This window comes from Lingula anatina, chromosome 9 (assembly GCF_051362555.1).
Source record: "Lingula anatina isolate TDL-2025a chromosome 9, LinAna3.0, whole genome shotgun sequence".
Taxonomy (NCBI): Eukaryota; Metazoa; Brachiopoda; class Lingulata; order Lingulida; family Lingulidae; genus Lingula; species Lingula anatina.
In genome coordinates, this window is record NC_141775.1 from 8,543,180 (window position 1) to 8,556,545 (window position 13,366).

General features: G+C 37.2%; 1 protein-coding gene across 1 annotated transcript; it reads left to right on the forward strand.

Moving 5' to 3' along the window:
* The first annotated feature begins 5,245 nt into the window (after positions 1-5,245).
* LOC147759869 (uncharacterized) lies at positions 5,246-13,156 on the forward strand. Its single transcript, XM_086995497.1, has 3 exons — positions 5,246-6,618; positions 7,107-7,201; positions 11,132-13,156. The coding sequence occupies exons 1-3, from the start codon at positions 5,364-5,366 to the stop codon at positions 11,765-11,767; spliced, it is 1,986 nt and encodes a 661-aa protein (XP_086851623.1). The 5' UTR covers positions 5,246-5,363; the 3' UTR covers positions 11,768-13,156.
* Positions 13,157-13,366: the final 210 nt, after the last annotated feature.

Sequence of the window (13,366 nt, forward strand, 5' to 3'; positions counted from 1 at the left end):
GCAGGCCCGACGTGTGTATAGTGGGCGGGGAGACCATTAACGTTATACTGAAATATGGACACGACAAAAACGATTGAGAATTCAGCCAATAGTGAAGGGAAAAATCGAAAAGGTGAGATTGACTCCTCCTAAGGTCTTTACATCACGTATAAATAAATATATAAATACATATGCGCAGAGCAAATGCCACTTTTTCTATGCGCAATGATGTCCATGAATTCGTCCAGCGATAAGATGGCAACAAAAAACGAAACTAGCCTGTGGAATATGCCAGGATTTTTTGATGATACAAGATGGGCAAACATCACCGTGACTCTGTTGACCGTCATCTTTTCAATGCTTGGTACGTTCGGTAACATTTGCGTTATTATCATCACAAGAAGTACTCCGTCTCTGAGAACATGGTGGAATTCATTCCACATTAACTTAGCAATAGTCGATCTGTTCATGTCCACCGTTGGGTGCCTGGGAGCCATTTTGATTGTTTGGTTATGGGATGAATCGACACCTTCTATCGTTTGCTTTCTAGGGCGCATTTTGGCCATTGGGCCATTTATGAATATTGTTATTTTGACGAATATTAGTATCTTGCGAGCAGCAAAATTTCACAAGCCTACCTTGACCATCCGTAAATATATTTTTAAACTATGTCTGACTGCACATTGGATTCTTGGCGCCGTATTCATCATCTTTCAAACAGTGTCTGACAATATAGTTGTGTTACCCCTGCAATGTCACACGGGCGAAGAGCGATCACTCGGGGTTTTGTCCGTACTCACGTATACATTTGTGATAACTTTCATTTTACTTTTAGCCTTGTGTTACACGTCAGTAATAAAGAAACTGATGAAGCAACACAAGGCCATTAAGCCATATTTCGCTGGCTACTCAGTGCAGACGATATCGGCCAGTGTCGCCGATATGTTTTTAGCGGACGGTGGCAACAATAGAGGGGAGTCACCTCATCCGAATTTTACTTCGTTAGAGCGTGTCTCTAGGCGGGAGCAGGGACAAAGTGTTCGAGTACCAAAATCTGCAAACAATGTGCCATCCGAGATAGAAGATCTTTCAGATAGAGACGGCCAGGGACTACCAGGAGTTCCATCTCCACCTTCTTCTGTCCTGCAGCAAACGAATGTAATAGAATTCTTTCAAAGAGAAAATTGCGCGAATGCTCAAGTTCGATGGACAAGAGGCAACGAGAACCCTGACACTATAGATATAACACCGCAGGCAACAACTGACGTGATGGATGTTCGCGTAGGTTCGGACACGCACTACGTAGAACTCATACAGGTAGACCAGCAAGTAATTTTGTCTAATTTGATTTTAATGGGCATATTTCTAATTAGTATTTTGCCATTTCTGATAGCTAATTTGGTGTTTCAGTTACAATCGCCAAATCTTAATACGAACCAGTATATTATCAGTCTTATTGCAAGTTCATGTGGATTTATAAATACATGTGCTAATCCTTACATATATACGCTGCGATCCCGCGTGTTTCGGGAGCGCCTTTGGTCCCTAGTTCACGATGGTACTAATTGCTGTCGACGTAGCTCCACCTATGTTGTAAGGAGCGAATTTATTTAGGTGCTGAAGTGCTTTATTTCCATTTGATGAACTAAACATCAACATGAACAGAGTGTTTTTATTCATATCTTCTGGGGATGTGAACGTGAACATAAATTTTGTACATTTACACGTGGTTTTATAACGTTCTTTGCTTTAGCTTCCCCCCCCCCCTGTCCCCATTATGCTTTAGCGAAAGATAACAATAAATATCTGATAACGTGCCATTGCTTGTTTCGCTCATGCTTTTCACATGTATTGACAGTATAGGAAAAACGTGCATTTATTTGTATCACTAACAGGAATAAAGGTAGTTGTCGGCGCCATTCTCGTGCCAAATAATCTTATCATTTTGGTATGGTTACCATGGCAAAATCCCCTTATAGGCTTTGCTACATCAGAAATGTCTACTACTAGACAGGTATCAAATTTTAAATTCTGATTCATCCTGTTGTGATATTCACAAACAAGAATATTAACTCTAATACTGGGCACTCACGTTGATCTATGAGATGTTTTGCAGAGACTTCGACGTTTCAAGGACATCTTCAGGAAATTGTCACTACAGGTGACGACAATCAAGTGACGACTGCAATACCACCGGCAGTGTCACCCATAGTGACAGTTCCCTGAAAATGGCCTTGTGATAAGTCAAGACAATGTGATCAATTAGTTAAAGAAACTTAGTTTTGACAAACCCAAATGTTTTTCTTAAGAAAAATGATCTTAATTTTACTCCAAAACCTATACTTACATGCCAAATGTGTTTGAATTTATTTCTTGTGCTATTTATTAGTGATGTGACATGAAGAAATAACTAAGGTCAAAATTCATGAGACTTGCGGATAAACCGTGAGTTCGACAAATCTGCAGGCTTTAAATATCTGATAAAAAACAGCCGACGCCTCCTTTCAGTTTCTGTACCTACACATCCATTCTCATAAAAAAAGGTGCATATCGGTATTAAAATACAGGAAAAAAACTGAGGAAATAATGTTCACAGTTAAATATTGATCAGTGGAAACGCACAACATTTCAGTGCTGAACGTGCGGTATCCGCTGTTATATCGCACGCGCACACACACACACACACACACACACACACAAAGAATTCCTATGACCTGTAGAAATCTGTAGAAAAAAATCTAAACGCAACAAGATTTCCCACAGATCTTGTGATGGTCTGAGCCATGCCTAGCTTTCTTCACTGTTAAGGATATACAAGTGAAGTTGAAAATTCTTAAAAATCAATTTCTGTTGCACCACAACTGATCATATCATACCTCCCTACGGCGGGGGCGTATTGAACAATGTATAAGGAACCGACAAGCATACCCAAAGACAAAATTAATGGCTTTATGGCTTGAATGAATATTGGTGCATATGATGCAAGTTTTGAAAAGTAATGGAATTGAAAAAAAAAGTGCAATCGAAAATTTTAAGGAGAATAAATATTGTTGTCTTTGGAAGATCTTTTATGAAATGAATAATTATCACATCGAACATTGCCGTTATGGGTCTTGCACAAAGATAATATGAGTTTTTACCTCCACATACTGCACAACATGGGCCGTTTCACAATATCTCTTGTACTGTGGCTCCGTCAGAATAAGTCAACTTACACTGAGTTGATGGGTGCGTAATTCCTGTAGAAATAACGCGGTCACCTTAATATACCTAAATACACTGATGGTGTGATTGATTATCTGTCTGGTTATACGACTGACTGACTGACTACTCGATTTATTGATTAGCTGGTTGGTTATTACTGTATCCCCCCCCCTCTCTCTCTCCTGCTTTCATTCAGCATAAAGCAAGGAGCAGACAGTCTTATTTCGTACCAATAATGCTCCTACTTTCAATCATGTAGACAAAAATGCATTTTTAAAGGCTAACAATCATGTGTTTGATAAACTGACTTCGGTCGTTTCTATTAAAAAAATAAATAAATAAATAAATAAAAAAAATTACGGCCACGGAATTCATCTCAATAACAAACAAACAAAAAGAAATAGACTGTGCAAGTTTGAGTTTTTCCATGCAATAAAATTGTGGAGATACACATAAATATCCCCTTTTTTGTTTCAATGAAATAAAAAAAAAACACGTTTGGAATTGCAAACAGGATTTTTACGACTCCCGCATTATGCATCTGAAAGATTTTTCACTGAAAAATGAATACTTTACAATCAAAGTTCAAATTACAGAGATATTAGTTTCGTTTACTTATGGCGCACAGCTTTGCGGGATTTTAAAAAAGAAGATCCCTGGGGTTATTTGGATTCCAATTAGTAAAGATATACGTTTTACTGTAATTTAGACTGTGCTGACGTCACTGGAATCGTTATAACGAGGATCATCCAAGGAATCAGCACCGCCAAACAACTTTCCGTTTTTACTTGTAACTTTTCAGATAACGCACTTGATACAAATAAAGATATAAATGACAAGCTCTGAAGTCCCTTTTCCTGCTCAAGCATAAAGGATAGGCATTTCATGAGCATAATTAGCGTCGTATTTCGATACCCCAGGTGAGCCAAAGGGTGAATATTATCGGCAGAACCTTTGCGCAAGGAAGACTCAATTTACATGACGGTTCCTCGGAGTAATTATCGAGAAAGCCACGCCTGTCTACAACCGTTACTTAGACAGAAATGGCGTGACTGAATACTTTCTGTCAGTCATTTGCATGTAGTGCTGAGACACACCACGCAGCTGAAGCATGAACCAATGAGTGGCCAATGGCTGCAGACTTCTCGCTGATGTTTCGCGCATCTCTTCTATTTGTGAAATAGGCTCACGTAATCAGTCTTAAACGGCAACAACTCTTAGTATGATATCCATACTTCACAATATTTACATTGTAAACAGTTTATACAAACATAACGAATCCTATTTTACTACAAAAACGGCAGTTATCGCAGAGCAGCCATCTAGGCCTATAGAGAACAATTGTCCTTGCTATTGGACCATTGATCTCTGTAGACCTAGATGGCTACTCTCTCTAATAATCTACTAAGAGATTGATTATTACAAGAAACGCAATTTTTTAGGGAAAACATTGACTAACTTCGAATGTCGGAACTAATTCATTATCATAGAAAAGTACATGTATGAAAAAAAAAATTTTCTCATTTTATCATCATCGGTAAAAAAAACCTGAAATCGTGCTGGACCGACGTTTTAAAACTAATGTTTCAACTTAAAATATTCACAGAGGTAATTAGAAGGCAGAAAAAGCCATAACATGAATAAGGTATCAGGATAGCTGACCGTGCATGCGACCACAGCTGCCAGGGAACACTGCCAAACACTGGGCTTAAATTTATTCATTTATATTTTATTATTTTATAGGCATATACATTTTCTCCTACACTCTCACACACTCCCATTCAAGCACCTTCTTCTACATATAAATATATGCTGATATATACTCTTCCACTTACATTATTTTTTGCATATGTATCGCGCAATATATTTATTTTATTTATTTACATATTTATTTATTTTACTGCATCGCAAATTTGAACTGTCTGTGGTGTCATTTAATAAACTGACCAATATCGACGAGGAATTGTTTCCATGAGGAAGTATTGACATTTTCTCATTGCTGAGAAGGTATGGCAACTGCTATCAAATTCTCCAATTCGATGAGTCATGCAAGAAGGCGGTGACAAACATCCATGTCGTAAAGGTATAAAATCTCAAAATCACGAAACCTGCCTAGCAGTGCCGGTTAGTCCGTGGAAGGCGTACTATGAAATAGCCGGAGATTCGTAATCAGTGGCACGATGTTCAGTGCCAAGTCTACTCTCAGCGGCGTGTTTCTGTTTCTTGTTCTCACAACGGTCACTGGGCAAGGAAACGGCATTCCCGAGCTAGATGCTACAAATTACGGGAGCACCACGCCAACTTTTCAAAACACAACGGTTTTGAATTCAACTTTCACCCAGGACAGTACGTCCACTCAAAATAAAACCAGAAATGACGAAAACGCAAAGGAAGTGTCTACAGTACCTTGGACCTCGTCGGACTCTAGTCTTGAACAACCAGAAACAAAAACAGCGATTACCGCGGGATTCAGTCGTCCAGAGGCGTCCACTGGCAAGACCTCTTACCCTTGGCGCGGGTTCACAGTTGCTTTGTCCTTTCAAAATAGTACCGGACAACACAGCGAGGATCCCGCTCCTCTCACTACTACAGTAGCTGGATCCAGTTCGGAATCAAATTCAGGGGATGCAGGGCTGATTTTTAACCGTACTTTTCCGCCACAGATCTGCGCCAGAAACCCAGACAAACGTGTTAAAGTGTTTTGCTACTGCGATGAATTCTGCGACGTGTTCAATGATTGCTGTCCGCCGCTTCACACCTGTCCGGAGAGCTCACAAGCCGAAGAGGATCACGGGAAAAGGAGGGCGCGAGTGGGACTTGGACGAAATAACATTGCTTGTAAGTCACAGTCCACAATACGTTTAAGAGGAGTTGTAAGTCATAACTTTTGGATGATATCAGCGTGTCCGAATGAATGGGGTAACGACAGCGTTCGTGATAAATGTGAAAATTCAACCAACAGAAATGCCATTGACCGCCTTCTTCCTGTATCGGATCCCGTCACAAAATTGGCATTTCAAAATCAATACTGCGCGGAGTGCCACCTTTCTACCAACCCAATCAAGTGGACGTCATATGTCACGTGTTTTTGGCCCGGCACAGTTGAGGGTCTTTCCATTACAAGCGTGACCGATGTCATGGATCTTTTGAAATCAAGACCGTCGTGTGGGCTACGCTTTGAACCGCCAGCAGATTTATCCGGACGCCCATGTGCCCCGAATGGAAACCCACCAGCCAGGTTTTTGTCGTGGCAAACCGGGCGACATTGCGGACCGAATGCGGACCCACGACTTAAAGAGCTGTGTTCCACCGGACCAATGTTAATTACACGCGTCCGACAGGAATGGCGTCCCTCCACCTACATGAGAAACGTCTTTTGTTGGCTTTGTGAAAAAGACAGCGTGATGCCGGCGGATATAGATTGTCCAGAAGAGAGTAAGTTGTAACCGAAATCATATCGTATATAACTATTGGGTTATTTAGACATTGTTGCAAGTAAATATATGTCACTGTTTGTAAATCTGCTACCAAAACATTGCATTATTGAGGCCAAATCCACCACATGATAAAACTTAAGTTGTAACTACCAAATAAATACCATTTTATTTGTGTCCAGGCCATTGCTTAATAGTTCTCTAAATACATTGCACATGTACTGTATGTTTCACGTTGTTAAATTCGACCGAAGAAATAACGTAAGATCTCATTAATATGTTGATGATGCCTGGTATCCTTTTAAATAATTTAACTAATTGATGTTGGACTTTTGGGATAAAGTGTCCATTAAGTAATTCAAAATATTCTCTTCGAACTGAATTTGGTATACTTTTGTTCAATATTCAAAGCCACATTCAAAACCGAAGGCTGAAACGTAAAAAAATCCCTTGTACCTCCAAAACCCATGGTATTGATCTTATTTTCAGTCCCAGATGGTGCCCGCGGCTTCAGTCCCGTAGGCCTCACAATGCTGCTTGATCCCTCAGCCGAACATTCTAAAGCCTGTAAAGCAGTGCGAAAGGTGAGTTTGTCGTAGATCACCATAAGAAATTTCAGCTGAAGATGGAACAAAAACAGGATAGGAAAAATTATTGCATTATAATTATTTATTATTATTATTATTATTATTATTTTTTTTTTTTAATTTTTTGCTGTATTTAGAAAAACAAATTCAAGATTTTTTGGTTGTCCGTGCTCTTTTTCCAAACTATGTTGCTTTAGAGGATGGTATTTTTGTACAAAAAATTTTAAAAATTTAAAATTTAAAATTATGTCCGTAAAATTTAAAACGAGTTTTTTGGAGGTTCAATTAGTTTATAAACCACGTCTTTGAAGCCAATATATTGTAAATGTCGCGTGTGTACACCAATCTCTTGGTCTTTTCTTTCTACGTCTATTCAATCGCGAAACGGTCTTAAAATATTTTTGAAATAACCATTGGATTGCAGTTTGAAACATCTGTGTGGCTTTTTGTGGTTTTTATTTTGCTTGGATGTGGTACGGTTTATTTCCGAATTTTAAATTACAAGCAATTTTTGGGAATTTTGTTGCATCTGCGTCCTGAACAAAAATCGATTAAAGGGTACATTTTCTAAAAAATAAAAAGAGACAGCCTCAGGGGTTAGAATTACATTTATTTTATTTGTATTCTTTATTTTTTATTGCATTAAATTAACTTTATTTTGTGAATTAATAATTTTACAGAGCGTTTAACTTTAAAATGTGAACATCTGCATTACGAGCGGAATTTAAAAATTATTTTCCTACTGCCTTTATTAATGTTTTTAAGAAATTCATACCCTAAAATATTTTTTATTCATCCTCTCCTCATACTAGTTCTATATCAAGCAAAGACCAAATAAAATTGCTTTAAGACGTATTTGATGATAAATAAAACCTTTATTACAAATCATTATGAACGGCTAATTAGCATGTATGGACGGAAATGCAACTGTACATTGTTACCTGGGTACAACAGGTGTACAGAGAAACTTCATATAATTTCTAAACCGATTCAGATCTTTTAAAACTTAAAGAGGATAAAAGATAAAGATTATTATGAATTGAAAAAAAATTTGAAAGATAAAATATTCAATGAATACATATTTTGTATCAAAAAGTGCATTCTCACTTGGCAAATCATGTAAGTGACATTGTCATCCATAGCACGTGTATAGTTATTAACACAAACCTTGTTTATGATGCATTGTTTCTTCAAAGTATTTTCAGTTACTTTAAGTGCAATTTCAGGAGGCTTTTTCACTCCGTTCTGAGTGTCCCCGAAAGTTTATCACCCCCTAGCTGCTCGTAGAGGCGTATTATTCAGTTAATGTGATTGCATTCAGCAAAAGTCCCTGCGAAGTTGGATCGATCTACGTAAATTCATTAGGAATACGCTTCGTGTATATGTTTGGCACTTGGAGATATTTGCTATCCGTGATTTTCCATCCGTAATTGCAGATCGTCTTTCAAACTTTCGCAACATTTTTTTCAAAACTTATCTTTTACGTTTCTTATATTACAATTAGAGTTATGAATTAACCATTTCAAAATAGTTTATCCTTTAAATAGATCACTAACAAAGAGCAGAGTTTTGAGGTTTTGAGATAATTTTCCGTCCAATAGTTCTCAAGCTTTTCAATTTTTTCAAAACCAAATCAAGTCAGAAGCTTAGGGTTGCACTTGTTAATATTTGACAAACTTGAACAATACATTTCTTATAGTTTTTGTGAAAAGGAACAATTTTAAATAGAAAAATTCCTTCCGTACTGCAAAACGAATGTCACGCTTGCATTTTGAGATTTGCTGTGGTGTTTCTAGCAAGGTTCTGTTTCAGTTAATCAATCAATTAATCAATCAATTCTTCATCAAAAGCATACTTTTTGTAGAACTTGCACCCCCTCCCCGTGTTCTAAAACAAAATAGGTAACATTACATAGCAAATTTTGAAAGAAACATCTCTCCTCTCAAAGCAACAATTATTCCAAAAAACATGCTGACGACACTACCCTCATTCTCAACGGCAGCAGACTCTCATTTCTTGCAGCATTTAATACACTTGATTTCTTTTTAAAAATATCAGGTTTGGCGATAAATAAGAGTAAGACTAAATTAATTTGGATTGGCGCAAAAAAGTTTAGCAATGAGGTATTTCACCATGTAAGATGGAAGATGAATTGGGTTTATGACAGTTTTAATTTGTTAGGTATTGAATTTACATTGAAGTTGCAGGATATGATAAAAATAATTTTGAACAGTACATCGTGAAAATTAAAAGAATGTTGCAACAATGGGAAAGGAGACCTTTGACGCCCATTGGCAAAATCACTGAACTGAAAACCCTTGTTGTATACCCATGTTAAACCACCTATTCATTTCCCTTCCCAATCCAGATGAAACATACATGAAAACATTAAACACAATGTTCTTTCAATTTATATGGGACAAAAAGTCGGGTAAAAGTGAAAAGGAGTGTAATAACTGGTAACTATGAACAAGGTGGTCGTAAGATGTTAGATTTATTTGACTTTATTGCTTCTCTTAAATGTACTTGGATTAGAAGAATTAATTCATCAGACAGACAACATATTATGGTCCACTTCTCCAAGCTATTTTTGATCGAGATGTAATAAGTTATATATTTGCTTTTGGGAACGCGTATTTAGACAAGCTTATTAAGGACTGTAGTAACTGTTTTTGGAAAGATGTTCTGGTTTCCTGGAAAGTAGTGATAACACGCTTACTAGAAAGAAAAAGTATAATATCTGTGGAGCCGATTTGGTATAATGATAATTTTAAGATTGGAGGTAAGCCTATGTTTATAAGGAATTGGTTTAACAAAGGCGTTAAAATTGTTGGCGATTTTCTTGAAAATAACAGAATTTTAACAAAGGAAGAATTTGAACAAAAATTTAGCCTACAAAACTGTGGTGAGCTTACATTTTACGGTATATGAAATTCTATTAAGCACAGGCTTATGAATAAAACACAAAACGATGTTCTTGAGATCACCTTTCATCCATTTTTGCCTCAAGCAATAGAGCTTCTTATCAAACATAGTAAAGGCTGTACAGACTTTTATCAAACTCTCTACAAGCCAGCTACACGGATGAAAAACGAAAAAAAAATGGAACGCAAAATCAAATTTTGATATGCATTGGAAAGATGTCTATAAGAACTGTTTCGAAACAACAAAGAACACCAAACTGCAGTGGTTCCAATACCGCATAATACATAGGCTCCTGCCTTTTAAATCATATTTAAAAACTATAGGGCTTGAGAACGATGACGTCTGGTCTCTTTGAAAATTTGGGAAGAACTGAAAGCTTACATCTTTCATAGAACGAATAAAAACATTACCTTTAATGAAAAATGCTTCCTTCTCGGCTATCCAACAAACCAAAACAGCCCAATTAATTTTGTTACTCTTCGTACGAAATTTTATATTTACAAAAGTTTCAAAAAGAAAGAATGTATGCGCCTTTCTTCACTCATAAATTACATAAAGGATCAATTTATAATAGAAAGATTCAATGCATTAAAAAAGCTAAATTTAACAAACTTTGAAAAAAATGGGAAAATTGGTCAGACATGTTTGAATTTAATTAGTATTCATCTGTTTCAGCAAAATAATATATTGCACTTTTGTCTTGTTTAATAATCTATTGTATGTTTGATTGAATACATTGTGGTATCGATCTTTATTATTATTATTATTTTTTTATTTTTACATCTATTGTTCGTGAGATTATATACGTATATTCGTGTGTGTGTAAGAGAGAGAGTGAGTGTGCATTAACCATACTTAGGTATATGTACATTCCTGTCCTGAAATTTTTCAATTAAAAAAAAATTATTCCAAAAAAAAAAGGAAAGGAGCAGTATGACAGCCTGTACACGTTGAGGTAGATTTGTTTGATAGAATATGAAAGTCAGAATGGTTTTCTTCCAGGCATCTTGCGATGATGATGATGATGATGATGATGAGAGCCAATGCCAGTCAGTGATTTCATCCTTGTTTAACGTGGAGTTTCCTTTCCAAGTGGCTGTCATCGCCAACGCTGCTTTGAAAGCTTCGGCCTACCGTGGTGTTTGCGCAGCTGTTTATATACATGCTAACAGCGTATTTGTTACGGATCCACCTCTTTACACTTTGGCTCATACACCATGGCATTTCAGTCGTGGCAATGGCATGAATTGCACGGAGATGGCAGAAACACAAAATGGACAAAACACGACCCACAGCGTTGTAGCAATTTGGTCCATGGGGATTCACTTGCGGGAAGATATCCAGCAGTACAGCGAGGGTCTCAAGAGGCTCGAATCTTTCAAAGAAGAAGTTAACAGAGAGCTGCTCGCCAGGGACGAAAAGGTTACGTATGGCGGCAAGACGTATCAACTTCGTGTTTTGCTTAATGAAGGTTTGCATTGCGCAAACGTCACAACAAGGAATGGTTCCAAGATCATGACTCCAACGGCAACCAATCCAGGAGATGTCCCACGTTCTCGAGGGGAGGTTGCTTTCGCACCACCGACACATGCATTTTTATTTGTGGCATTTTGGTTTCAACATTACCATGAGCATTAAGTGTGAACTACGCTTCACAGACAGCACCAAAGCCGCAGTCTTTAAACACTTCAATGTGCATTGTTTAATTTTGTCTCCGAATGATAATTGCATTATGAAGATAATCTTGATAAGAACGGAGTATACATAATGTTTATTTGATTTATTTGATTATTTGGTCGGTCAGCTCCAAAATGCGATTGTAAATTCTTGTTAAGGGGATCAGGACGTCGTTATAAATTTGGCAAAATGGCTTTTTTGTTTCTTATATGTAAAACAATTACCTTAATATTATTGCAACAAAACACGTTAAGAGTACTGTTAGAACGATTTTATTTATCCAGTTTACCGGTCTCTATGTTCTGTAATATTTACACCTTTAATGTTATGGTTTAGAGCTAGCATGGACACCTCATGAAGCATGGACACCTGAAAAACTTAATATAGTTAGATCACACCATCTCCAAGCATTCGAAAGATAAACGTTATGTTAGAAAGTAAATTCCACAGAAACCTTCCACAGAACTTGTTACACTGCAGCGTGAAGTATCAAACTATGATAAATCCTGTATAAGTTACTATGAAAGTTATATCAAGGTGTAGATATTAGTGTAAGCTTCTCGTAAGCACAGAAGAAATGCTAAATCAGAGAAAAACACTGTTTTGCCTTATCACCGTGTTCTCATATCTATTCAAGAAGCAGAGAAGAAAGGCTAAATCAGAGAAAAACACTGTTTTGCCTTATCACCGTGTTCTCATATTTATTCAAGAAGCAGAGAAGAAAGGCTAAATCAGAGAAAAACACTGTTTTGCCTTATCACCGTGTTCTCATATTTATTCAAGAAGCAGAGAAGAAAGGCTAAATCGGAGAAAAACACTGTTTTGCCTTATCACCGTGTTCTCATATTTATTCAAGAAACAGAGAAGAAAGGCTAAATCGGAGAAAAACACTGTTTTGCCTTTTCACCGTGTTCTCATATCTATTCAAGAAGCAGAGAAGAAAGGCTAAATCGGAGAAAAACACTGTTTTGCCTTATCACCGTGTTCTCATATCTATTCAAGAAGCAGAGAAGAAAGGCTAAATCGGAGAAAAACACTGTTTTGCCTTTTCACCGTGTTCTCATATCTATTCAAGAAGCAGAGAAGAAAGGCTAAATCGGAGAAAAACACTGTTTTGCCTTATCACCGTGTTCTCATATTTATTCAAGAAGCAGAGAAGAAGGCCAAATCGGAGAAAAACACCGTTTTGCCTTTTCACCGTGTTCTCATATCTATTCAAGTAGCAGAGAAGAAAGGCTAAATCGGAGAAAAACACTGTTTTGCCTATTATGGCCGTGTTCTAGATTATTCCAGAGAATATGTGTAAAGAAATCATTTAAAGGAAAGAATAAAGCACCATATTTAACCGGACTCTGGACTCGGTTGATCAATTACGTTTTACCCTTGTGAACAACAACTAAATCGCGGTAATAGTCCGAAGTCTCTTTTCGTTGCGTTATTCATCACTTAACTCGCTTTACGGGGTTCGACTGGGTGCCCAACCGTTAATTTTCCATTTAGCTGCTTTGTAAATTTGGGTGAGGTAGCAATCGCTTTTCGACGAAACTCCATTACTCGGCA